Raw genomic sequence first — 27,269 nt, forward strand, 5'->3', positions numbered from 1 at the left:
CCTGTGCAAAGCACTCAAGTAGTTAAGACTTGAGGTTGTGAAGATACAACTCTAGCTGCTACATCTGAGTCTGTCAGGAAAGGCTTCATCCTTCACAGTTGCAAGGAGGCCAAGCTACCTGTGTAATATGTCTAAGAGATAATGGATTGTTCAGTGCAGGGGCATAGCTATAATTGAACAAGGGACTGGGTACAAATGTCCCTGAGCCCGTGAGGGAGGGGGCCCGCAGGCTGGGAAACAGCCTGCTTTTCACTCCCCTCTCCCACTTCCTTGACTCACTGGCAAGTTCCTTATTGGAGTGTGGGAAGTGTGTGGTATTATTTGCATAGGAGCAAGGAAAAGGACATGGCAGGATTGGAACGTCTTGTTTTTCACCATATCCAGTTCTGCAACAAAAAAACAGGCGAGTGGAGGAGTAGGCAGCAGGGGCCCAACAGGCCCATTTTTACTTCCTGTCCCTGGGCCCACTTCAACCTTGCTATGCCCCTGCTTGAGTGGGCTCAACATACAGAGATTTTTTTAGTGCAAATATGCCTTTACAGAATGATGCTCAGAAGTCTGCAAGAGTGTTTGACACCAAAAGAGCAAATTTACAAATATAAGTGTAAAGCACAGGTCGAGGCAAGCAGCATGCATGCTCTTGCAAGGCAGATCTGCCACCTCATAGCAGATCCCTAAAGAGAGGTCCTGCAACCCAAGATGCCTTCAGCCTATTCCAACTTGCAAACTATCATTTTTCCACACAGACACACACTTTATCAGCCCCTCCCTTTAGATTAGCAGAAGGGGAATCATCTCCTCCAAACTGATGGCCAACACTCAAGAGAGATGTCTAGATATAGCCCAACTATTAACTCCCATTAAGGAAATGTCACTTAGGCATCCTGGGCAATTAGAAGGAATCCAGACTCACCCCTTGCAATACTTACAAGACTTTGCCTCCACACCTTCCAGTGATATTCACTTCAGTCTAGCCAGCACTTAATGTGCAATATTGTAAGGGGCATGTTGTGATTATTTGGAATAGGGAATACAGTCAGCTAGGGCACAACACACACACAGAGGAGAGATGATGATGATGACCTCAGGGAAGTAGGTTGAGAGGTGAAGTTGGCCAGCCCAGCTATTTGTCTAAGTAACCTTGGTTGAGTTGCAAGGCTATACCAGTTGCAACTCAATCCCAGTTGCAGGGGAGCAACAGCAGGAGAGAGGGCATGCATATGCCTCTTGCCTGTGGACTCCCCGGAGGCATCTGGTGGGCAACTGTGTGAAACAGGATGCTGGACTAGATAGGCTGTTCTTATGTTCTTATGAGTTTATAAACAAGGCAAAGCCTCGTGCTCGTGAGCTTGTCTTACATTCATAACAATCCATATTTTGAGGCGTGCCAAATGATTTATACCCTCGCATCAAGTTTAATTTGCTTGGGCTGAAGATAACTTGAACAGATACAGGTCACTTTGGAAAAGCTGAGCTGGGCACCTGCTCCTTTGAATGAGTGATTGTAAAAAGATGCTGCTATTACTCCCTCACCTTTAATGAGCATTCAGCTGCCTGGAAGATAGTTTATTTCTGCTAATACCTAAATGACATCAGTGAAAGAAAACAGTTTCTAAGCCTTAGAGTTAAAAGGTGTAGCAAGCTCTAAGAACAAAATAAAGGGGGAAATGACTTTCCCCCTGCTTGCTAGCTTCAAAGGAAATTTGAAATGAAAGCAAAATGCCACTAGATTTCCATTCACACTAGTATTTGTTTTCTTCATGATCGCTCAGTAAAATGTTAAATATTCATGGCAAGAATAGAGCTAAAAGTGCAGCAGAAAGCATCCATGCTGAATATTATATAAACAATACCCACAAAAGGCCCTTAGAGGTCACTGCTGCCTATAGACCTGTTACCCAAAGCTTCATGATGGGACATATTTGTTGGATCACCAGCACAGCCAACATTATAATTAAGCCATCATGCATTTCAACAGTATTTTCTTATCTGATTTAATAGCTGGAAGGGTATCCTTCATAACTAGAATTGTTCCTGTGCTATCACTTTAGTATCTTTTATTATTTGCTCTTGGCGTCCTCCTGTAATTTGCTGATGTCAAATAAAACAGAATATTTGTCAATGTAGTAAATGCAAAAAAGATATATCTGAAAGGAGAGTCCTGAATGTGCCATGAACCAGCATTGTCAATTGCCAGACTTCCTTAATTAGATGTGCATTTCTGCAGGGTAAAGCAACAGCTGCGTTTGGAGAGAAGGAGAAGATGCAAAAAGCCACAATTATTGCTGAAAGGAGATGCACAAAGGAGTACAATACTTGCTGTACAGCTTAAACCACATTGCCCGTGATGAAGGCAGTACAACGAGATGAGTCTGTAAAACCAAGAGCCACAGAACAAGGAACTGAAACGTACCCGGAAAAAGCGAGAAGGGATGCTCTTTGATCTTGATACCCCATGAAGGTCCGTTGCTTCAAACCTGACAAAATGTACATTGTCCCTGGACATCTGCTCTTTAATGCATTCAATCTCAGTGAGCAGGCGAAGAGGGATATGGCCGCCAGGGTTCTTTTCACCAGGATCCCTGCTGTGCTCTTTAAAAAACAAACATACACTTGATCACTAGAAGCCAAGGGCTAAACATCAGCAATCAACATGGGCCATTCTAATTTTTCAACACAGCGCACAATATGACACTGAGCTAGGTGCACTTCAGCGTATTGATTTCAGTGGTTGTAGGTGCTCCTTCCTGGAGTTTCAGAATGGCCCCAATCATCAATCCCAAAACAGTGGTGCATCAGCTGGTAACCTCCAGGCTCAACTATTGCAATGCGCTCTATGTGGGGCTGCCTTTGTACGTAGTTCAGAAACTTCAATTAGTCTAAAATGCGGCAGCCAGACTGGTCTCTGGGGTAACCTGGAGAGATCATATTATGCTTGTTTTAAAACAATTGCACTGGCTATCAATAAGTTTCTGGGCAAAAAACAAAGTGCTGGTTATTACCTTTAAAGCTCTGAATGGTTTGGGTCTGGGCTACCTTAGAGATTGCCTTCTTCTGTAGGATCCCCATCACATATTGAGGTCATCTGGAGAGGTCCATCTCCAATTACCTCCGGTATATCTGGTGGCGACTTGGAGCTGGGCCTTCTCTGTAGCTGCTCCTGGCCTATGGAATGCACTCCCGGCAAATATCCACAGTTTAGGCTCGCTGTTGGCCTTTAAGAGAGCCCTACAAACTTAACTTGTTTGGCCTGGCCTTCCAAGGTTTTAAAATTGTTTTAAAGTATTTTAATTGATTTTAAATGGTTCAAAACTATTTTAAAATTGTTTTTATATTATTTTAAGCAGTGTATTTTAAATGGTGCTTGTTTTTATGGTTGTTGTTTTTTTAAAATTGTTGTGCACCTGTCAGAGCCTTTGGATGGGGTGGTCTAGCAATGTAATAAACAAACAAACAAACAAATAAACAAATAAATAAATCAGAGGCAAGCATGAGTAAGTCCATTGGGAGAAAGGCCTTGGAAAGCCAGGTCCCTGCCAAGGATCAGTGTCTAATTTGTTGTTGGGTTTTGGTCAGCGTGTCTTGAGGTTGAATAAGACACTTCATACAAATAATATGTTGCAATATGCACAGTCACTGAGGCAACTCTGTGGGAATGTGTGACTCCCAAATGGTCAAGACAGGAGCTACAATGATGTTATGGAATATGTTATGGGTAATTAGAACATAGGAAGGACAGGGATGGCCTAAGGTATGTTGGCACCTGAGGAAAAGTGTCAAATGCTGCCTTGCCACACAGGGGAGGAGAGCTGGTCTTGTGGTAGTGAGCATGAATTGTCCCCTTTGCTAAGCAGGGTTACCCCTGGCTGTATTTGAATGGGAGACAACATGTGTGAGCACTGTAAGATATTCCCCTGAGGAGATGGGGCTGCTTTGGGGAAAGCACCTGCATGCTTGCATGCAGAAGGGTCCTCCCTGGCATCTCTGAGAGAGATTCCTGCCTGCAGCCTTGGAGAAGCCGCTGCCAGTCTGTGTAGACAATACTGAGCTACATGGACCAATGGTCTGACTCAGTATAAGGCAGCTTCCTGTGTCCCTGTTGAGGGCCAGGCTCTTTCAAAACTTGCAGCCGCCTCTTCTCTTCTTGTGCCTCTTGCAGCTCACATACTGTGCAGCAAAACACAGTTGGCGGGAGCACCACCATCCACACTGCTGCATGTGTGGAACTAGTGTGCAACTAGCATTGGGGCTGCTGCAGAACAGAACAATTCTGCTCCAGCTTAAAGTGGCGCAAACACAGTTATGCACTGCAGTGCCATTGGAAATCATGGGTGTCATGTTGCACAACTGGGTTTGTGCCACTTTAAGTTCATAGAGGAACTGCTCTGTACTGCACCAGTGCCGATGGCGGTTATAAACATGCTGCAGCATGGCCAGCGCTCCAACTGCTTGTGCTCCTTTGCGCAGCATGTCAGTGAGTCGCTAAATGTCAGTGAGAAGTAAATGTAAAATAGGTTGTCTGAGTGATAGATTCTGCTGCTACTCTGCTTTTGACAAGTGGCAAAAATCTAGCTTATAGGCAACGGATTCCTTATCCATTGGGCCCCAAACTTTGGGCAAAGCTTAGGCAAACCTTTAGCTCAGTGGGAGAGCGTCTGCATACTTGATGATCCCAGGTTCCCTCCCCGGCATCTTCAGATAGGGCTGACAGACTCCTGCCTGAAACCTTGGAGAACCACTGTCAGTCAGTGTAGAGAATACTGGACTAGATGGATCAACGGTCTGACTCAGTATAAGGCAGCTTCCTATATTCCAGATTAGGTCCATATACAGGTGAAACTCGGAAAATTAGAATATCGTGCAAAAGTCCATTTATTTCCGTAATGCAAATTAAAAGGTGAAACTGATATATGAGACAGACGCATTACATGCAAAGCGAGATAAGTCAAGCCTTAATTTGTTATAATTGTGATGATCATGGCATACAGCTCATGAAAACCCCAAATCCACAATCTCAGAAAATTAGAATATTACATGGACCCAAGAAGACAAGGATTGAAGAATAAAACAATATCGGACCTCTGAAAAGTATACAGTGTACTGTGCTTGATTGGCCAGCAAACTCGCCTGACCTGACCCCATAGAGAATCTATGGGGCATTGCCAAGAGAAGGATGAGAGACATGAGACCAAACAATGCAGAATTGCTGAAGGCCGCTAATGAAGCATCCTGGTCTTCCATAATACCTCATCAGTGCCACAGGCTGATAGCATCCATGCCACGCCGCATTGAGACAGTAATTGCTGCAAAAGGGGCCCAAACCAAGTACTGAATACATATGCATGCTTATACTTTTCAGAGGTCCGATATTGTTCTATTCTTCAATCCTTGTCTTCTTGGTTCCATGTAATATTCTAATTTTCTGAGATTGTGGATTTGGGGTTTTCATGAGCTGAACGCCATGATCATCACAATTATAACAAATTAAGGCTTGACTTATCTCGCTTTGCATGTAATGCGTCTGTCTCATATATCAGTTTCACCTTTTAATTTGCATTACTGAAATAAATGGACTTTTGCACAATATTCTAATTTTCCGAGTTTCACCTGTAATTTCTACCACTTGGGGTCAATTAGAATTCTCATCATATTTTGCTAAGAGGTCAGTTCAAGGTGAATGCAGAGAGTCTTGCTCAAGCAAAATATCTTTAGAAATTTGAAATGGAACAAATGCCTAGGGCTGGATGGTAGGGGCAGCCCACACAACTCCGGTTCTCCACCAGATACCACCTAAAACAAAAGTTGAGGTGGATTTGGACAGCCCTGTTCAGGCAGAACACCTGTGTGAATTTCGGGAAGGTTTATTTAGCATCTCTGAGGAGATTCTGCTTATTTTCAGGGTATGGATTTGCATGGTCCCGAGGGCTTCACTAAATGTGATCTGCAAATCCACATAATAAAGTCCCAGAGGCAGCTTTTGTTAGAGAAAAGTCACTTTAGATCGGGGCAATTTGGGATTCAGAATGGAAGGGCACCTTTCCCCATCTGTTGCTTTCATACTTCAGTTCCCCTCAGCCAGTTTCCTCCACCACACACATGTAGTTCCAGATGCATAATTTCTCATTGTTAACATACCTCTGGAACCATGCAGAGAAATTAAAAATTTGTCATATGTCTATTCCACACACTCAAAATATCCCTAGGTGGTTACAAAAAGAAAATCAACAATTTAAATAATGTCATTATTTAATGAAATTAGTACAATCAAAACAATTAAGATAATCCAGCACCAAAGGCCTGCTTTAAAAGATATGTCTTCGTGGCTTTTTAAAAAACTGACAGAGAAGGCAAAGTAATGGATATGAATCAGAAGCAATGAAGTCATCAGAAGGCTTACAAAAGCCTGGGTCTCTGCAGGGAATATACTCCAAAGCTCAGGGGCAGCAACCAAGAAATGGAAGACTCCCTCCCTCTGCCATTTCCCGCTCCAAATTGCCCTGTCCAGAAGTGACTTTTCTCCAATGAAACCAATTGTCCAGGCATGCAAGTCCATTATTGGGGCCTCACTTAATGTTTTGTGCAAATGCTTGTCGCAGAACAGCAAATATACATATACAAGCCAACCCGCAAAGAGCATCTGTGCGCTCTTTGGGGCTGGCTGTTCTCCCCTCCATCCTGCCCCACTCTCCCTCCCCCTCCCTCCCTTCTGCCCCACACTCTTGCCCCTCTTCCCCTCCCTCCCGCCCCACTCTCTCTTCCCCTCCCCCTCTCCCACCCCTCTCTCTCACTCTCCTGCTCCATTCTCTCCTGTACTCCCTCCCCCTCCCCCTGCTCCTCTCTCATGCCCTCCCTCCTGCCCCACTCTCTTACCTACCCATCTCCCACTCTCTCTTGCCCTCCCCCTCCCCCACTCTCCCTTGCCCTCCCCCTCTCCCCTGCCCCTCCCCCTCTCTCTTGCCCTCCCCCCTCCTCCCCGCTCCCCCTGCATTTAATTTTAATCTACTTACCTGGCGGCTGGTGGCCAAAAAGGGCCCCTCCGCCGCCTCCGCTCCTCCTCCCAGGCGGCAAACAGGGAAGTCTCGCCGCCCAGTTCCCTCCCACCCCAGCCTCCCATGGGTGCCTGGCCTCGGAGGCCGGTCCAGCCGCCACCTGGCCGAGAGCGTCTCTGCGCCCGGGCCTAGTGTCTCTGCAGCCTGGGCTGCCGGCGGGCGGAGTGGCACCTTTGCGGCCGAGCCCACCGTGCCAAATGCAGCCTCTGTGGCCCGCCAGGCCCGCTGCTCTTGCTTGCCAGCCTCTGTGGCCAGCCTTCTTTGGGCCGGCTACATCCCCCCCACCCCCACCTTCTGCCCCTGTTTCCGGGGGAAGTATCCGGGGGAAATCAACGGCCGCTGCCGCTTGCCCCCATGGCCAGGCCCCCGCCGCCTCTGGCCGCCCCGGCCATGCCCGCCGATGTCGCCGCTTGCCTGCGCAGCCGCTGGCCAGGCCCGCTGTCACCGCCGCTTGCCTGCGCAGCTGCCGGGCCCACCGCCACCGCTTGCCCCCACGGCCGGGCCCCCTGCCACCTCTGGCCTCCCTGGCCATGCCCACTGACGCCTTTGGTCTCCTGGGTGTGCCGCTGGGTGCCCAGCCAATCAGCTGGGCCGCCGGGATGCACATTCCATGGCACACTCAGGAGAAATAAATACATAGATACTGTACAGTGGGTGAGCGAAAAGGTTAAGCACCCTTCCACTAGTCCTCAACTGAAGTTCACTTGTTTCTGAAGCACCCCTTCGAGTTTGTCACACATATCTGTAAGAGAGAACCATTCTTATCTCCAATGTCTCTTTGAATCAAATGCTGCTTTTTCATTAGATATGCAGATGCAGGAAATGCCAAAGTAATTGAATCCGCTTCTAAAACAGCTTTTAGTTTTGCATTCAGCAAAACCAGGAGAGCTGGTCTTGTGGTGGAAAGTATGACTTGTCCCCTTAGTTAAGCAGGGTCCACCCTGGTTGCATATGAAAGGGAGACTAGAAGTGTGAGCACTGTAAAATATTCCCCTCAGGGGATGGAGCCGCTCTGGGAAGAGCAGAAGATTCCAAGTTCCCTCCCTGGCTTCTGTAAGATAGGGCTGAGAGAGACTCCTGCCTGCAACCTTGAAGAAGCTGCTGCAAGTCTGTGAAGACAATACCAGGCTAGATAGACCAGTGGTCTGACTCAGTATATGGCAGTTTCCTATGTTCCTATGTTCCTATGTTCCTCCCTGAAAGGAAAAACCTTATGGATTCTAAGTGTGTTGAAGGTATCTATTAGAAGGTCCCTAAGGAAGAGAGCTTATGGAAATCAACATGTTGCTTCATTGACTCCCCTGAGCGCAGCTCCAAGGGTGGAGCATAGAGACTCCCAGATGGCCCTGATTTGGAGGGAAAGGTGGAATCAACACACACACTCCAGATGGGAGGAGGCCACAGAGGAATATGCATCCTTCGAAAGCTGCTGATGCCTCCCTAGAGAACCACCTCACATTTTGAGAATCTCTGCTCTAGTTCTGCAAGCCCTAAAAATCACATGCTTTGGAAAGAAATGCACCTATATTCCTGGATGTCAAATGTCCCTTCTCAATCAGATGGAGATTTAATGTCAAATTAAACTGCATAGACCCTTTTATTTAGAGTGAATAAAGCAAAATGACTTCTTGCCGAGATTGCCACAAATAGCAACATCACAACACTGTTTTCTGATGATCACACTATTGTGGAACAGTCACCAGACCTACCACTGCTGCTGCAGCTGTCATTGCCTCTTCTATATTAGTTCTTATTTATCTTTGCTGCACAAGTGGCTTATTGTTGATTTGATCATTCTAGCTCCTACTACATGTCGGCCACCGAAACTGCTTAGGCATACATGTGTTTCACATAGGGCAGTGTTGTTTGAAAGCTGCCTAGCAGATGGACTGGCTCCATCACTGAACATTCCAGATGGCTGGAATTAATCATTAGCTCACTAATGTCACAAATGCTATATAACAGCAGATCAGTGAATAGCCTTCCATTGAGGATGGGTGTTGAACTTTGAAGGAAGTTATGTTTAAAGAGGCCCTTAAATGTTTATATACAGTCTCTCTTTGTTTTTCCCTACCCCCATTTAAAAAAAAAAAAGCATTTAAAAACTAGTTGTGAAAGTGTTCCAAAGATTAGGAAATGGGTTATTGATATCATGGAAGCTAGGTGCCCCGTGTAACTGGCTTTTCCACAGTTCAACCTGAACCATGCCAAAACCTGCAGTGCAGAACCATTTTTATTTTTATTTTTTAGAATCCATCCCAGGGCACAAGGGGGCAAAGTACATCTATTGTAAGGGAAATCATGTCACTCTCAAGTCACCACTCTTAAAATGTTAGTTTCTGTCTTAATCCAAAGTCACATTGTTTTATTGGACGTCACAAAACACTGTCCAAGGCTGTCTTTCAGAAGAAACTGACAAGTGAGACGAAATTATGGCCACATTCACGTGTAATTAATGAGGAACTGCGGGTCCATTGGACCAGCGATTCTGCGTCTCCCCCCCCCCACACTCTCCTGTTCAGACATTCAGGAGAGCTGCCTCTCTGTAGTCAGCTGGATGTGCGGACTTCCTTCTTGACAGAAGGACAGCCCATACAGCCAATCAGGCCAGAGTTGAGGGAAGAGCTTTCTCACTACAACTCCTGTTCCAGGGCCAGCAGCCAGCAGTTCCAAATTCAGATGTATCATGGGCTGCTTTGAACCTCAGGTTGAGGCAATGGAACTTAATTCAATCTGAGGGTTGAGATTGGAGGGTCCCAATTCCACAGTTTCATCACTGCGCCCGACTGCAGTTCCTCGCATTCAGATGTAATGTCTGCAGAACCACAGGCATATTCAACTGAAAACAATATGGCTGAAAGAGGGAACCATGGTTTCCTCCTTTAAGAATGAGCCTGAGGGAACCATGAGCTCATGCATTCCACCCCCCAACACACACACACTTCTCTTTTGCACCCAAGGAGAGAACAGTAAAGGCTTCTGCTTTCACTCTGATCACAGCTCCGCATTACATATGGATATGATAATTGTAGTTTATTCAAACCACAGTTATGTAAAACAACCAGGATCAAGCTATGGTTTCCAATCCTGCCTCATCACCTAACTGTTATAAAAAACTATGGTACATTGTGTTCATACATAACACAGAGCTATGATTTAGTTCAAACTGAAAACACAAGCTTTCACTCTCCTCTTGTGTGTGAAAGGGGAGAGCTGATGGAAGAGCATGCACACTCTCCCAGGCTCAATTTTTTGGAGGGAAATTATGGTTTCCTGCAACCTCTCCATACTCCCCAGTATTTCATACATGAAAACAGGGATATATCTGCACTACCTCTGTTTTCATACCAAGGCTTGCTGCCTAAAGCCTCCCCACACACATGGGCACCACTGCCCTTTTCTGGATTCAAGCCTGCTCAGAAACTGTGCCATCTGCCCTAGGTGCCATGCTCACTTCATCCAAAGTGCATGGAGACAGGCAGTGGGTTTTCTGGTGATGAGGGAGAGGTACTTTACACATGCTCAGATGTACATTTCCTTAGCATTGTCTCATTTGCTGCAGGATTCAGCTTCGGTATCAAAAATAAATTATTATTTTTGGTATCAAAAATAAATCATTATTATTGGTATCAAAAATAAATCATTATTATTGGTATCAAAAATAAATAAATTCCAACACAAGCCCCAATGAAGCTAAGCCAGACATTAAGACCAGGTACGAAGCAGAGGCTCCCTCTGTAAATGGCTATGCAAAGACAGGAGAGTGCTTGATGAGCAAGGTGGCTGCTGCTTCTTGCCTCCGCTGCTGAAGAGCTCTCAGGGCTCAAGTAGACATGGTATGGATGGAAGTTCCATGATTGGAACTTTTTCTTCAAGAAGCAGCTGGGGGACAAGTTGGATTGGGGTGAGGGGAATGAGGAGGAGGAGTTCATCCTTTGTCCCTGCACTCCTGATTAGCTGTATAGCCATAAAGCAGAAGACATACTGGGGAAGCTTACTCAAAGTAATCCCATTGAAATCAAAGGATAATTTATTTATTTATTTGTTTGCTTATTTATTTTTATTAACATATTTTTATACTGCCCAAAACTTATGTCTCTGGGCAGTTTACAACAAAATTTATGAATTTCTTAATTTGACTTTTTAATTTCAGTGGGACGACTTTGAGTAATATTCAAATTACTCAGTTTGAAATGTCAGCTGCTGTGTGCCTGTAAATTTTCCCTTCCACAGCTAATAGCGGCTTCAGAGGGGGAATTTAGATCAGAGCTGTGGAGAAGGAGGAAAGATGAGATCCCCCTCCCACCCTGCACAGTCAGGCCCATCCTTAGGGAGGGGCGACTGGTGCAATTGCCCCGGACCCCCCATTTGGAGGGGCCCAGCGGTGGTGGTGGCCAGCGAGTGGCAAGTAGCCTGCTCCACTCAGTGAGGCTGCCATGTGTACTGAAGCCTCGCACATGCTGATTCGCCCCCAGACCGGCATCCCCCAGGGATGGCCCTGTGCACAGCCCTGATCCAAATAACTCCTCCAGCACCGCTGTTTTTTTCCTAGCTTGGCCCACAGTCCACTCCCAGAATTAATGGATAGATACTGGCTCCATGTCAAGCCCACTGGCCTCTGCAGCAGGTTCTCTACCACAGATTAGAAAATTAGAAAACTTGCTGACAAAATATCTTGCCATGCAAATCATTTCACTGGCACTCAGTCAGAAACTAACAAATCAATCCCTGCCTTGCTTGCAGATAATACCGATATTCAACTAACTCATCAATCTTGCCCCCCCCCCCCACAATTCTCTCCTTTTTATGACATCCAAGAAGCCTCAACTTATTAGGAGCAGTTAATTGGCATCCCTAAAAATTTTCAAGTAGATTCGTTGAACAATATGTGTAAGCTCTCTGCTTGCTCTGCATTTTTTGTACAGTTGTTTTGAATTCAAGGCCTCTCAGAGGAGTCATGTCTGTAAGCAATGGAAATACATGTGAATACTTTTCACTGCTAGAAATGGTTGGTGAAATGCCTCTGACCATAGTGAAATGGTCAGTGAAATGCATCCCATCCCCAAAGGGGTGGGAGGCACTTCAAAAAGCTTGGAATGCTTTCCAAAGCTATTGTGGGGGCCTCTGGAAAAGGGCACCCAAGCCTCATTGTAAGAAGGAAATATTTTAATTTTAGTGAACAAGTCATGGCCACTTGTCCCTGACAACTTCTGACAGGCCGTCTGGTTCAGTAAAATGCCTTCGTAAAGAAAAGGAAAGTAGAACTAACATTTTTTGAAAATCAGTTCCATGCCTTAAATCCTGTTATTCTACTGCTGCTAATTGCTCATAGGCACGGAAACTTTCCATACTCTCAGACAAGACCAGGGCCTTTCCTAGACAGTAAGCTAGCTTAACCATGGAATTAACTGGGGTAAAATACAGCAAGTTATGAGGTAATATATTAGCTGCATATAAGCGCAGTAAAGACAGTTTGAAGAAACCTGGGGGCTGTTCAAATAGGGCTGCTTTAAGAGGGTTCCTGTTGGTTCCTTCCCATTTTTTTCTGTGCACTGTTCATACCATGCACAACTCAAGTCCGTGTAGGGTGTACCACTCCCAGTGGTACTTTATGGTGAACATAAGACCATAAGTAGGCTTTTCGTAAAGCTTTACATTTTGCTTTTTATTTTTTACATTTGCTTGGTGCTCTTGTGGAACAAAGTATGGACCAACTCCACACAGGGAAGGTGCATATGATGTTCCACACAGGACAGGTGCATACTGCAAGATCACCAAGTAATTGTTTGGGGTTTTTTTAAAAGAGCAAACACAAGACTTTAGGAGAAGCCTACTTCTGTTCTTATGTTTACCATAAAGTACCACTGGGAGTCAAACAGAGTCAGGAGGCTTTTCAAAGGGGGTGGGGAGAGATAAATTTTATTAAAAGAGGAATACAAAATGCATCGTGCAGGTGCATAGAACGATGTTCCGCAAGATCACCAAGCAAATGCTATTTAAAAAAAAAAAAAAATGAAAAAAGTGAGGCTTTAAGAAAAGGCACTTTATCACTATGGCCTTGCCATACATCTCAGAAGAAACATTGAGGTACTTCAAAGTATCTCCAGAAAACACCATAAAAATTGGAACTTTTTACCACGGGTATAATTTGGGCTAAGCTCTAATGCACAGGGGAAACCCCAAATCGTGTGTGGAGTGTACCTCAATATCCCACAGGGACTTTGAGGTAAATCCCTCCGATGTGCCAACATACACACACCAATCCTGTGGTGATGCAAAGTAAATTCGCCATCTGGACCTAGATTTAGGGTGGACAGCCTAGGTGATTGCCTGGGGCTAGGATTGCCATATTCATTGAAGAATTCTTGGAAACATGTCAAGGTGGTTTTTTTTAAAAAAAAAAGTGCTTTTGAACCTGGATTGTAAAGAGTACTTGACAGTGGAGTGACTGTGTTGTTAATTTCCCCCTGTAACATTCTTTGCTTAGGAGAGGTTTAGGAGCTCATATAGTTCTGAGACCAGTAGCTGTGAGTGGAGCTTCTGCAGAGCTTCATCTTTCATAGGGATGTGCACGGAATGAGATTTTTAACTCAGAACTACATGAAATTGCTGGGGAGAGATAATCAGGAGATTTGGCGCATAGTGTTATCAGTATGCGGACAACACCCAAATCTTTTTATCCATGTCAAAATCATCAGGAGAAGGCATAATTTCCCTAAATGCCTGCCTGGAGGCGGTGATAGGCTGGATGATAGATAACAAACTGAGACTGAATCCAGATAAGGCAGAGGTACTTATTGTGCGCGGGAGATAATTTTGATTTGCCTGTCCTGGATGGGGTCACACTTCCCCAGAAGGAACAGGTACGCAGCCTGGGGGTGCTTCTGGACACAAACCTCTCCCTGGTGTCCCAGGCTGAGGCAGTGTACAGAAGTGCCTTCTATCCGCTTTATCTGATTCGCCAGCATTATCCATTTCTTGAGATAAAACCACCCTGAGCCATTTTGAAAGGGCAGTATAGAAACTGAATAAATAAAGTAAATAATAATAAATGACCTCAGAACAGTAGTACATCTGCTGGTCACCTCCAGACTTGATTACAGCAATGTGCTCTATGTGGGGCTGCCTTTGTATGTGGTCCAGAAACTGCAGTTGGTCCAGAATGAGGCAGCCAGGTTGGTCTCTGGGTCTTCTAGGAGAGACCGTATCACTCCTACCTTAAAAGATCTACACTGGCTGCCAATAAGTTTCTGGACAAAATACAAGGTCTTGGTTATAACTTATAAAGCCCTAAACAGCTTAGGCCCTGGGTATTTAAGAGAACATCTTCTTTGCTATGAACCACACTGCCCATCGGGAGAGGTTCATCTGCAGTTGCCACTGAATCATCTGGTGGCTACTTGGGATGAGCCTTCTCTGTTGCTGGTCCGAGGCTTTGGAACACTCTCTCTGCTGAAATAAGAACCTCCCCATCCCTTACAACTTTTAAAAAGGCAGTCAAGACACATTTGTTCACCCAGGCTTTTAATTAGATACTGAAGCTCTTCTCATGATCAGTGAGAAGAGTTTCCGGAGGGTCTGCAGGGATAGCGGGTTAACTTACCCCTCCCTGCAGACGATCGACGAGCCGTCCCTGGGATTACTGGCTCTGTCACGGAGCTGGTTTGGGTGGTGGGATTCAGGGGCCACTTGGCCCCTGGAAGTCCCATAATACCCCACATGAGTGCATGAGCCATCCTGGGGAGACCCCTGGGAATGGGAGGCTTGTTTCAGCCTCCCAGCGGTGGTCTCCTGGTGTATCACCATGGCGGCATGCAACCAGAAAACCCGGGTTAGCAGAGTGCTTGCTCTGCTAACCTGGGCTAAGGGGAGGGCTACTTTGGCAGGCTAGTCACCAGAGAACCACCAGGCTCGCCCGCAAGCCCACCAGGCTCGCCCGCAGTGGCTCTCACGATAGGGGAAAACTTTTTCTCCCATTGTGAGAATAGCCTCACTGTTTTAATAGTTTGATGGTTTTTAATCGTTTTAACATTGTTTTAAATTTTAAATTGTTGTAATGATTTAACTTTTTTACTTGTTTTTATTGTTTTGTTGTAAACTGCCCAGAGACTTGTATTTTGGGCAGTATACAAATATGTTTTTTTAAAAATAAAATAAAAAATAAATGCCTGGAATAATTTGTATGATAACAAGCCAACCAAGAAGCAAGGAGACTGCAAGCCATTTGGAAGCCAGTGTCAAAACCAGTCAGGAAGGGGAAAACACGCCTCCAAAATGGTGCTCGAAACGTTACGACTTGGAATGAGGTCGTTCTGTTCCAAGTTTGAAACAGGACCTTCATTTGAAGGCATTCTGTTTTGAGCTTGAAATGGCTTATTTCAAGCCGGAACATTTCGAGCTTGAAACATTCTGCACATCCCTAATCTTTCATTTGGTAACAAGGAAGGACTGTTTTTTTTCAGGGCCTGTTGCTCCTTCATTTGTTCTGCCACACCACACAGGAGATACTTCCTGTTGGCTAAGAGGGGCCCTCATAAGACTGCAGGTGCAGCATCAGGCAATGAGTGTTCTAGAGAGAAGTGGGACCCAACAATGCCACTAGAGAAAAAAGGGCTCTTTCTGTCCATATACTTCACAGATAAACCCAGAAGTCCACTACCACTCTCGCTAGCACTAGACATGATCCAGAAAGATGGGCAAGGGGATTACTGAGCCAGGGGATTACTGAGGGGATTACTGCTGCTGAGTCAGAAGCACTGATGCCAGAAAAGGGGTAAGAATTTGGGGCTTCTAAGCATTGATGCCATGTAGCTACAATGCGTGTAGAGAAGCACCCCCCAAATGGGTAAAATTTGTAAAAACTATCTTCCCACTCAAATTCCTGGACATTTTGCATCCAGGAAGACACTTTTCCTACATCCTGAACAGAATGTGCAATTCCTGGACTGTCCAGGCCAGTCCTGGACATGTGGCTACCCTACCTGGAAAGTCAGACTTGGAGGGTGATGGGCATTTCAGCTGCTATTAGACATGGAAAGGATTGGATTGCTTATATAGCTTGCATAGATCACAGATGTATAGATCCATGAATGCATTCATGGTGTGATATAACAAGGGTCAGTCGTGCATGCAGATCACGCATGGAAGTCATTCAATTAAAAAGGAGAAGGCATTCAAAAGCTGAACAAACTGAGGGTATGCCACCAAAGTTCCTTGCTTGGAGCACTATTTAGTCAAGAGCCAGGTGTGATATGAGATCAGAAATCCCATCCCAAAGAACACATCATGTCAAACAGGATTGTCTAGGTCCTTCCCCCATGCAAACTGCACCACTCACATTAGAACCCAAGATTCCCTCAGCACAGACTCTGCATGGGTGCTCTGCATGGGTCCTATGTCACATGTAGAAATCCAGGCAGGTGGTTAGAGTGCAGGTAACCTTGACTTGAATCCGACATATTACAGCACAGAGTGCATATGAAGATCTATGCTCAGACAATGCGTGCAGCAAATCTTTTCTGTGTGCATTGCATCAGCAAGCTCACATCCAGCAGAGTTGTCCAAGGTTGGAGGGGACTAGTACGTGCCCCTCCTCCCTCGAATCAGAATTTAGAGCCATCAGTGACTTGCTTTGACACCTTTAATGAGGTTTTTTGGTGTGGACAAAATATCTCAGATGTGAGCAGAACTGGATTCCACAATTACTGCAGAGTCTATAATGGAGGTGTCCAGCAACTACTCTTGTATGGTTAGGCTGGATCAGTTTTCGTTTGTGACTCCCCAGGATGTGGACAAGCTGCTTGGAGAAATTTGCCTCACCACCTGTTCTCTTGACCCTTGTACTACATGGCTTATACAATCTAGCAGGGAAGTTATTGGAGAGGGTCCTGTTAGTATCATCAATGCCTCTTTGAGGGAGGGTAGTTGCCTCAATTGTTAGACCACTTTTGAAGGAACTTGCATTGGATCCCTCAAAGCTAGACAATTATAGGCCTGTTTCCAATCTTCCATGGTTGCAGGCAAGGTGATTGACAGGTTGGTGGCTTCTCAACTCCAGTCAGTCTTGGAAGAAACATTATCTGGACCCACTTCAAACCGGCTTTCAGACAGGTTATCGGATGAAGACTACCTTGGTTAGCTTGTTGGATGATCTCAAATTAGGAATTGACAGAGGGAGTGTCACCCTATTGGTCCTCTTGGATCTCTCAGCAGCTTTCGATATCATCAACAGTGGTATCCTTCTGGATCACCTGAGTGGCCTGGGAGGCACTGCTTTGCATTGGATCTGCTCCTACCTCTCAGGTAGATTCCAGGTGGTGTCACTTGGAGATTGTTGCTCTTCAAAGTGAGAGTTACTATGGAGTCTCATAGGGATGTGTGAACCAGCTCAGAATTGAAGCTTGCACTCAAACCGAACCGGCCCCATAGAGAGGGGAGCCAGTCCAAGTTCTAGTCAAGCCAAGGCCAGCTTGAAAATCCACCTCACAAGCCGGCTCAGGGGGCTCAGTCAGTTTACTTGTAAAGGAGAATCTGGGAAGGAGGCCATTTGCACCATGTAAAATATGTCGTGACGCAAATGTCCTCTGTGCATGCACGGAGGCCACTGTAATGGTGGCTGTGTGTGCAATGAGGCCTGCAATGGGCTGCAGCGTGACCCACCTGTCATTTGGGAGGCTGGTGGGGGATGGAAAGAGCCCCAGCTGCCACTGTCCCTGCTGCCACCACTGCCTGCTTATGTTTAAAGGTAAAAAGCCTCCAAGGTTTAAAAAAAAACCTAGCTTTTTTCTTTCCCCCTCCCACATTTAGCCCTTTACTTGGAAAGGGGAATCCTTGTTAGTTTGGATTCCCCTTTACAAGTATACCCATCGAGCCCCTTGAGCTGGCTTACGATGTGGCTTGATGGCCAGACCAGGCCCCGGCTCGATTAAGTCCGAGCCCAAGCCTCCCAGGGCAGCTCGAATCTGGTCCAGATTCGAGCTGAACCAGGAAACTCAGTTCCATGCACATCCCTAGAGTCCCACAGCACTCCATTCTATCGCCAATGCTTTTTAACATCTACATGAAACCACTGGGAGAGATCATCCGGAGATTTGGTACTGGAATCTCTAGGTTGCCAAAACCTAAGGGGTATACTTGTGGGTCAAATGGGCCGTAAGCCAAAGTTTGGCTTTTAAAAAGCAAAACCTGCCAACCCGCTGTGAGTATGCTGATAACATCCAGCTTTATTTCTCAATATCCGCTTCATCAGGAGATGCTTTAACCTCTCTAAATGCTTGCCTGGAATTGGTAATGGGCTGGATGAGGGAGAACAAACTGAAGTTGAATCCAAACAAGACAAAGGTACTCATTGTGGGAAGCCAGAACTTAGGAAGTGGTCTCTAGATCTGCCTGTTCTGGATGGGATCCTATTTTAAAAGAACTACACTGACTGTCAATTAGTTTCAGGGCAAAATACAAAGTACTGGTTATTACCTATAAGTATACCCAAACAGCTTGGGCCCAGAGTATTTAACAGAGCGCCTCCTTCTTCATGAACCCCACCCAGCAACATGGCTCCATTTATTTGTTCTCATTTCACCATACATCATTTTTGAATGCCATGAAGAAAGGCAACCCACCAGTCTATAGGCCTGAAGAGGGGCTACAGCTCAGTGGTACAGCACATGTTTTGCATGGAGAAGATCTAAGGCTCAAGCGCTGCCATCTCCTGGTAGGGATAAGACTCCTGACTGAAACCCTGGAGAGCTGCTGCCAGTCAGAGCAGACAATACTGAGCTAGATGCACTGATGGACTGACTCAGTGCAAGGCACTTCTGTCTATACAATAAAAATAGAACAAATGTAGACAGTAATGCTGTAAAACTGCTATAAGCCCATCCTTCTCCCATCAAGCTTTTGGTTGATTTCTGTGCCTATTGATGTTGTTGGCTTTATGTTACTGTGATATGGTTGGTTCTAAAATTCTATTTTTTGTTACTGTAAACCACTTTTTGGAGGGGAAATGTTGATATATATATTAATCAGCTCAAATGAATTAATTAATGGTATGCTGAAGTCTTAACATCCTTACCAGGAGTGGGGTCCAATTTAATTCCTGGAGAGCTGCCTGCATTTGGGGAAGATGTCCGTTGTCTCACGAAAGGATGCTCTGTATCCTCACTTTTGGATTGTTGTTTATCCAGCCCAGCAGAGCTGTGAACCAATTGCGGCTTCCCTACTTGCCCTCCTCCATGCTGGTGTACAGAAGGAGTTTTCTGATCGCCTCCTCTTAAATGTGGATGAAAAGTCTCAACACATCTACTTTGGGTATTGCTAGATTTCAGCAGGAAAGTATGGGAAGAGGTACCGCTGGGCTTACTGCTGTTTCTGGCCTTGGTACTCAGCAGTGGACTTCCTCTCAACAGGCTTTTCAACTCTTGCAAAGTTTCCTTGGAAATTCCCGATCCCAGAGTGAAAGAGTCTTGGCTGTCTTTTTCCTGGGCTGTTAAACTATCAACTTGGGTCTTCTGTTCTGCTGCGCAAGACGATCTCCACCCATCCTCTGCTGCACAAGGCTTTTCTTCATTGTTTGTGGATGCCCCTGATTGCTCCCCACTTTTTGTAGTGTCTAGCAGCACAAGTTGCTTTTCTTTGCTATCTGAGTTTGCTCTCAGTGCCTGATCATCTTTGCTTGAGGAGTCCATCCTCCCATAGTTTTCAGGACTTGTTGCACAAGGGTCCTCATATCTGTGCATCTCCTCCGTTCCTTCTGGTGGGACTTCTTCAGTCTGACAGTCTTTGGGAGTACTATTGCCTGCTTCCTGCATCACTGGGAAGCCCGGTGGTTTCTGAAGGAATTCGCCTGCACGTGGCTCTAGGTGACCAAGCATTCTTTGATGAGATAGAGAATCAGGACTGTTTGCAGGATAAGTGTCCGTGTTTGCACATCCTGCTGGGGAAATCTGCTTCTCAGTGACTCTGACTCCTCTTTTGCTCTTCAATCCACATATACAGCTGCCATCAACTTCCTCATTTTCATTCTCAGCAGTGTTCTGCAATCACCAGCAAATATCAACAACATGCTCCATCAAATGAAATATGCACTTAGATTTGTCACCCTTTTTAATTTATATTTTATAAAATGCCATGCCATTCTTATACATTTTTCCAACAGTGGTTTGATCTCTCCAAAGATTCAGTAAGTTCTTCCTGTCAATAAGGAGAAAGAGCTGCCAGAGCATACAGCAAAATTTAAATGATCCACAGTTTGCTCTTGGGCAACTGAAAAATAAGTGTGCGAGTGGAAAACACTCATCAATATTTCATCTCTATGTGGAAGTTAAGTGATGTGGGGATCCTCAGTGAAATTTCCAAAAAGGTATAATGAGACATACAGTTTTGCTTCCAATAGAACACCATCTGAAAACCAAAAGACTTAAGGGAACTGAAAAATAAATAAATAAAGTCAATGCTATGGGGTTCAGATAAAAGCAGAACTAGTGGCAACCATTTGAAGATGTAGTTAGTTGAGTGTAAGCAGCTGCCATGAACAATCTACCACTGGAGACAGGTTATAGTCCTTTTTCAGAGAGATAAAAGTGGTGGGATGCAACCTTTTTGCAATATCGGGAGTGTAGATGCCGCACCCAGGAACAGCATCCATGCCAGAGCACTGGCCAGCCTTTCTCCCATACCAACATGCAATGTAGTCCTGCTCTCACACTGTCCAAGAGATTATCCCCAAGTATGGCATGAGTGCACTTATGCACAGTATGGGGGGGAGTGCTACAGAGTGCATCCATATGGAGGGCAGGGCTTGCCAGCATGCTCTCATAGGCACTATATCGGGGAACAGTGCTCACACTTTCTGTAATGCATGAACAAGGCTACAATAGGCAATGCTTCTCTGTGCACACTCCCACTATCATCTTTAGTCAAGCAGGTTTCGGTAGTGCTCCAAAAGGCTACACAACCTGTCGGAGCAGAAACAATAGCAAGGTGAGAAAAATGAGCATGTACAACACCACAAGTAATGACAAGCAACAATAATCTATCACACCACCTTTAAAATGATTCATTCTCCCACTCGCTCGCTCTCTCGCCTAAATTAGGTTCAGTTTAATTACATTTGGCATAACTGATTTTTTTTTTAATCAGCCTGTACCTCAGGGACAAAAGAATGATGCTTAAGTAGATGATGAATGTGGATATGAGGTGGAATCCTGGTAGGGCCTGGCCATGGGTAGTATGGAGGCCTAATGCATTTTGGAAGGTTACAGCGAAGCAGGAGAAACAGGGACACAGAAGATCTCCGTAAGTGTCACTGAGACTGTGCCATGGTTGGTTCTGTTGAGGAGTGGACCTGTAGACCAGGGCTAGAGTCAAAGAATTTGGAGGTTTCTTGGTAGCTGCCACTGCCCCAGACTGCAGCTTACTAACAGTAGCTTGCTCTACCAGACTGAGACATGGTTCATGCATCCCTGCTGGTTCCAAGGAGGTGGGCTCATCTGCATGAAATGTTTCTACCTTCAAAATGTGTGGGTTTTTAAAATGTAAGATCCCAGTCTGGCTCCTCTGGGTTAGATCTGGCCTTTCAAAGCTGTTTGGCCCAGGACCACTGGAGTGTTACGCTCAAGCTTTGGGTTTTCTTTGATGTCTGAGCCTGTCATGTGCTTATTCCTCTAAAATCAGGAATAGGTGCAGCCCTGGATGATCTAATCCTTCTGATACAGACCCCAAGTAAATGGGGAGAGGAGAGCTGGTCTTGTGGTAGCAAGCATGACTAGTCCCCTTAGCTAAGCAGGGTCCGCCCTGGTTGCATATGAATGGGAGACTAGAAGTGTGAGCACTGCAAGATATTTCCCTTAGGGGATGGGGCCACTCTGGGAAGAGCAGAAGGTTTCAAGTACCCTCCCTGACTTCTCCAAGATAGGGTTGAGAGAGATTCCTGCCTGCAACCTTGGAGAAGCTGCTGCCAGTCTGTGAAGACATTACTGAGCTAGATGGACCAATGGTCTGACTCAGTATATGGCAGCTTCCCATGTTCCTCTGTACCTACATGAGATCACGTTAGGGTTCACTCTAGCCTGCTGCTTGTTGACACAATCAAGGCAAGTAATTACAGTGGATTTTGACCAGCACCGATATACCCTATGATTAAGCACAGCAATATATTTGGAAGTCTTTTTGGATTCATTCTGCAGGCACATGCATGTTCCTGCCAGTCACAGCAAATCCCTGCCTCACAGCCCTCCACTATCAATCTGAGGATTGCTGAAGTGTGTGATGTGGGGTGGGGGGGTTGGGAATCTCACACCCCCTAGGGGGTGTAGCTTGGCTTGCTGGTTGCGGGAATGCTAGCTGCTTTTATGAAGTAGCTTTCAAGTCACATACTTCAGGAAAGAAGGCATTAAAATGCACTTTCTCTTATTTTTCCAGTAATCGGGATATTTTTGGCTCTGTGTGTATTCCATTTCAGCTTTCAATTAATTGGGGGTGGGGGCCTGGAGACAAGAGAGTGGTAGAAAAAGCTGGGGAGACAGTAAAATCTTGGTGCAAAGACAGCAAAGACCCCTCCACTGTTCAGCGGAGATACCTGCCATTTGACTCCTCCCCTTCCAATCCTGTCTCCATCCACAGCCATTGCATCTAGTCAATATACAGCGTTTCATCAGAGCTGGTACCTGAATTCAAATCTGTTTATTTTCCTCACCCCTCTGTATCCCTTTTGTACATTGTTTTTAGAATATCCTGTCTCTTTGTTTTGAACTGTCAACTGCCTTTGAGTGCATTAGGAACACTGCTTTATTCTGACTCAGACCATTGGTCTATCTGGTCAGCAGGGGCATACCTAGGGTAGGGCAGGCAGGGCAAGTGCCCCGGGCGCCACTTGAAGGGGGGCGCCATTTTTCTAAAATTATTTTTTTTTTAAATGGCTACTGGAAAAAAAATGGCCACCGCGCATGCTCAAATGGCCTCTGTGAGGCCCTAGGCCATGCCAGGCCTCACAGAGGCCATTTGAGCATGTGCAGTGGCCATTTTGTTTTCAGCAGCCTATATATATATATATAGCCTCTGCACATGCTCAAATGGTCCCTGTGAGGTCCTAGAGGCCAGAATGGGGAGGGGAAACCTTTGCAGACCCACCCACCCCACGGCCTTTAGGAAGCCATCCGAAGGGGCTACAGGTAAATTTTTTTTTTAAAAAAAACCTAATATAATATAAGACACTGTACACATATTCAGTTTGGCACTATGTACAGAGAATCAGATGGGTGTCAGATGTTTGGACAGGGGGCACAATTTCACTGCTTGCCCTTGGCACTATTTCTCCTAGATACGCCTCTGCTGGTCAGTCTTGTCAACACTGAATGACAGTAGTTCTCCAAGGTTCAGGACATGGGTCTTTCCCAGTCCTACTTGGAGATGCCAGCGATTGAATTTGGGACCTTTTGCATGCAAAGCTTATGTTCTAGCTCTGACCTATACCACCGCCACCACCCCCGGTTTGGCGGAAAGGTGGTATATAAATGTAGTGAATAATAAATGTTTGCATCTCTTTCAAATGACAGTTACTGCTTTTGAAACAATTGCCTTGCTTAAGACTGTGCTCTGTTCCTTCAGTCATTGCTCCTTACATGGCCAATACTGTGGCATCATAGGAGAGTGTAAACTCTGCAGATGGACAAACCACTGTAGGTTAGCTTGGTCACCTGTCTCCTCCGATAAGCCTGCCAGGTGTTCTGTGTTGTGTCTCTGTGTACTGGGGTCTTCAGAAATAATAGACTTTCAAAAGTGTGAAGATTTAAAAGACCAATACTAGAAAGCTTTAAACACTTTAGCTCTAAACAGGCCGACCGCAAAGTACTTCTTCCATTTCCCCAGGGTGCCCTTTGACCTAACAGTCCAGTACAAAAACCAAGGGTGGACTAATTTGCAGCTAGGTTGTTCTGGAATCCTGGCTACAAGTTCTTATTTTAAAAACAAACAAACAAACAAACAAAAAACCTACAGTAAGGAGAATTTACCACACAGGTGCAGCTGTGAAGTAAAATGGTCACCTAAAACTAAGCAGTATCTCATGAAATAAATTTATTTACCCTACTTATGTTGTAGGTAATAAATTGGTTGAGTCTTTGCCTCCCCTCCCCCGCACAATAGATTAGAGATTTATTTTAAAAGAACTCTCCAAAACACCAGTTTCTGGTTCGTCTGAAATCTCCACCAAAATACTTGCATGGAGTGCATCTTAAAGATGCATATTATACACACCTGAGGGAGATAAAAGGCAAAAGCAACTTTGAAGATAGACTGCACTAGCATAAGCAACTGTGAGATGAAGTAACATCTGTCTTCTGTCTGAAGCTATTTAAACTTATCATTCAAACAAGACTGAAGTAGCTTTAAAATGGTTACTTAGAATTTCTCATTATGTTTCTTACTGTTCAACATATATACACATATATCCCACTAAGTCCTTGGATCTGATTCTGACTGCAGGACGACAATTACTGAGAATGTTTATTTATTTGCCATATTTCTATACCGCTCAAAACTTGCATCTCTGGGTGGTTTACAATTAAAATCATTTAAACATTAAAATCAATTCAACAATTGAATAATTCCCACCTAGGTGTTTAGCAAGCGTTTTAAGACATTTCCAGGCACTGGTCCAAATAAGAGCAGTATCTCCAAACTTAAAACACAAGAAGTATCTCAGTGAACAGGTAGTTCTAGGGTTGCTACCTGGTCAGAAAAAGAAACCTCAATGTAGCTTGCTTCTGTACCTTTAAGAACTGTAAGAACTTAAAAACTGCAACAATCAGCTGGAAAGTTTTCACACCCGGTTATTAGTTTGCTTCTCCTCCCATATCTGCCAAATTTACCCCAAAGTCCCTGCAAGTTATCAGGGAGCGCTTAACGCACACAATTTGGGTTTTTCCTTACACGTTAGAGTGTAGGCCAATTTATATCCAGGGGTTTTTTTAAAATCCACTTTTTGCATCTTTTTGTGGGGCAAATTTGAACTTGCAGCAAAGCCTCACAGAAAACCCATGGTAAAGCCTGCTGTTCTGGAGAGCTCCTAGAGCTTTCCCACACAGGACTTCCAACTCTCGGAGTATCCAGTGAGGAAAGCATTTTTAGGGAAGCAGCCCCTTCCCTCTCTATTGCAAGTTTTCTTTTGTGTAAATTCACACACAGCTCGCTAACATGTTCTCCTTGTGGCCAATGGCTTCCTAGAGGAGGCGGGATGCCACACCTTCCTTTCCCCCAAGAGTTTAGTAATTAAAGCACCCTCTGTGATCTGGCTCTGTTGAAGTCCACACACACACACTTCTGCTTAATTAGTTTGTGGATCAGACTGCCTGTTAGCCATCAGCCTTGACTTTCTATTTCCCGCCCTGACCCAAACACACACATCCCCAGCATATGTCAGCCCTCCTGCATTGCCTCTGCTTTTGCAGTCCCATCTCAGCTTGGATTGCATGCAAAAGAAATGCTCATTTTCTGCAAAAGACTGCAAATCCTCCTCCCAGATCTGCCCCCTCCAAAAAAATGTCAAAGAGCAAAAAGCCTGAAAACTGGGTTTTCAACTCTTTGCCTCGGGGTCAAAGACAAGGCAGCTAGACAGCTTTGCTTTTTTGCATCCCATAGGCATGGCTTGCTCTTATCAAGAAAATGTTAAGACTGATGTCAGCACCTTGCAGCAGATTTTCCAGGAAACTTCCCTGAAAAACAGCATTTTAAAAACTCTGCTATAAACCAGGTTGAGGTGAAATCCAGCAGGAAAAGCCCAATTTGTGTGTGGGATGCTTCCAAAGACATTAAACTGACCTTGGTGGGGATTCAGCTGTAGTGAGAAGACACAGTCTTCCTTCCGGAGGATTCAGCTGTAGTGAGAAGACACAGCCTTCCTTCTGGAGGAGATTCGGGGTAAAGCCCCTGTATGAGAAAGCTCCTGGGACTTCTACACACATGGCTTTTAGCTCGCATCTCTTCTGGAATGGAGGATGTGAGTTCACATATCAGCCAGATTTACCCAAAGTCGCAGCAGGCTATCAGGGACCAGTTCACACATGATTCTGGCTTTCACCGAATTAGGGCTGTGCATTCTAGCTTAGCCCAAATTATGTCCGGGGTAAAAAACAATCCTCTATTTGCAGCAGCTTTTTCTGAAGAAACTGAGGTTTCTGATATGCCCCAATGCTTCTCCACAATGTGTGGAGGGGCCATTGTCAATAAATCAGCTTTGAAAACATGCACTTTCATGTGTGTTTTTAAAATATTTGCTGGGTGGATTTGTGGACCGCCAAGAGTCAGCAGAGAGGGCTGTTTGGCAACTTGTCTAGCCAATCTTCCGCAACTAACTGTCAAACTAAATAAACAAACACAAAAAGGTCTCTTGCTTCCTCCTCCTCTGGGATGTGATTGGTTGGAGAAAAACCCCGGAGCAAGCTGCAGGAACACACACAGGAAAAAGATCTGCAGGGATTGCAGAGAGGAACCGACCTTATGTGAACGGTCCATTTAATACCCCAAATTAATCAGCTGTGAATATACTGAGAAGCAGATTCACTCTTCAGATACCCCGTGGCATGAAGCCATGTCTGGATAACTTCCTGGTGAAGCTTTTCACAGTGGTATCACTGCCTGCTAAGGTCTACAGATAAAGCGGCTGCTAATGGCACAGGAGCAGCAGTCACTGAAAAGTTGACAACTCTTACTACTGCAGCATTTTAAAGCTACCAGCATTGTTTTGGCTGTGTCATCTGCAAAACACTAAGCGTGGAAGTGCCTTAAAGAAAGATGGAGGTATCCAAAAAATGATGTAATTAATGACTTACAGTAATTGTTTTGTTAGCTCATGTTGCTGATCTGTTGGTCACTGTTTCTTTGCCTTTGACTCATGTCTGATTCAGAACATGACTAATTTCCTGTTCATGGATCAAAACATTTATGCTAAAAGTGGGTGAACCATTTGGTCACTATTAGATTTTGAAAGAGCGAGTGAGTTAGCTGTGCACAGTTGGATTTGCTACCTTTTTTTTTTCTAGCGAGGCTCCTCCACCTTGACAGGGACAAATTTAACAGACAGCTTTTTGTGGCATGGAAATGCTGCGATGGGTTCACCTGTTGAATTCCTGTTGAATTCACCTGTTGAATTTCTGCCTGTTGCCTTCCCACAATAAGCACAGAGTAAAGTCGTGCATATGACCAAATCAACGGGCTGGGCAGAGAGCT

At 45.1% G+C, this 27,269-nt stretch overlaps 1 protein-coding gene across 1 annotated transcript in view; it reads right to left on the bottom strand.

Annotated features, from left to right (window-relative positions):
• The window catches only part of LGSN (lengsin, lens protein with glutamine synthetase domain), a 28,193-nt gene extending 2,054 nt beyond the window's left edge, over positions 1-26,139 (bottom strand). The window contains exons 1-4 of the mRNA XM_053279361.1: positions 26,068-26,139; positions 19,120-20,080; positions 7,341-7,343; positions 2,414-2,592 (exon numbers count right to left, since the gene is read on the bottom strand). Of these exons, the coding sequence (XP_053135336.1) occupies positions 2,414-2,592; positions 7,341-7,343; positions 19,120-20,080; positions 26,068-26,139 (1,215 nt within the window). The remainder of the gene's footprint in view (positions 1-2,413; positions 2,593-7,340; positions 7,344-19,119; positions 20,081-26,067) is intronic.
• Between the last annotated feature and the right edge of the window lie 1,130 nt (positions 26,140-27,269).

Source organism: Hemicordylus capensis, chromosome 1 (assembly GCF_027244095.1).
Source record: "Hemicordylus capensis ecotype Gifberg chromosome 1, rHemCap1.1.pri, whole genome shotgun sequence".
Lineage (NCBI taxonomy): Eukaryota > Metazoa > Chordata > Lepidosauria > Squamata > Cordylidae > Hemicordylus > Hemicordylus capensis.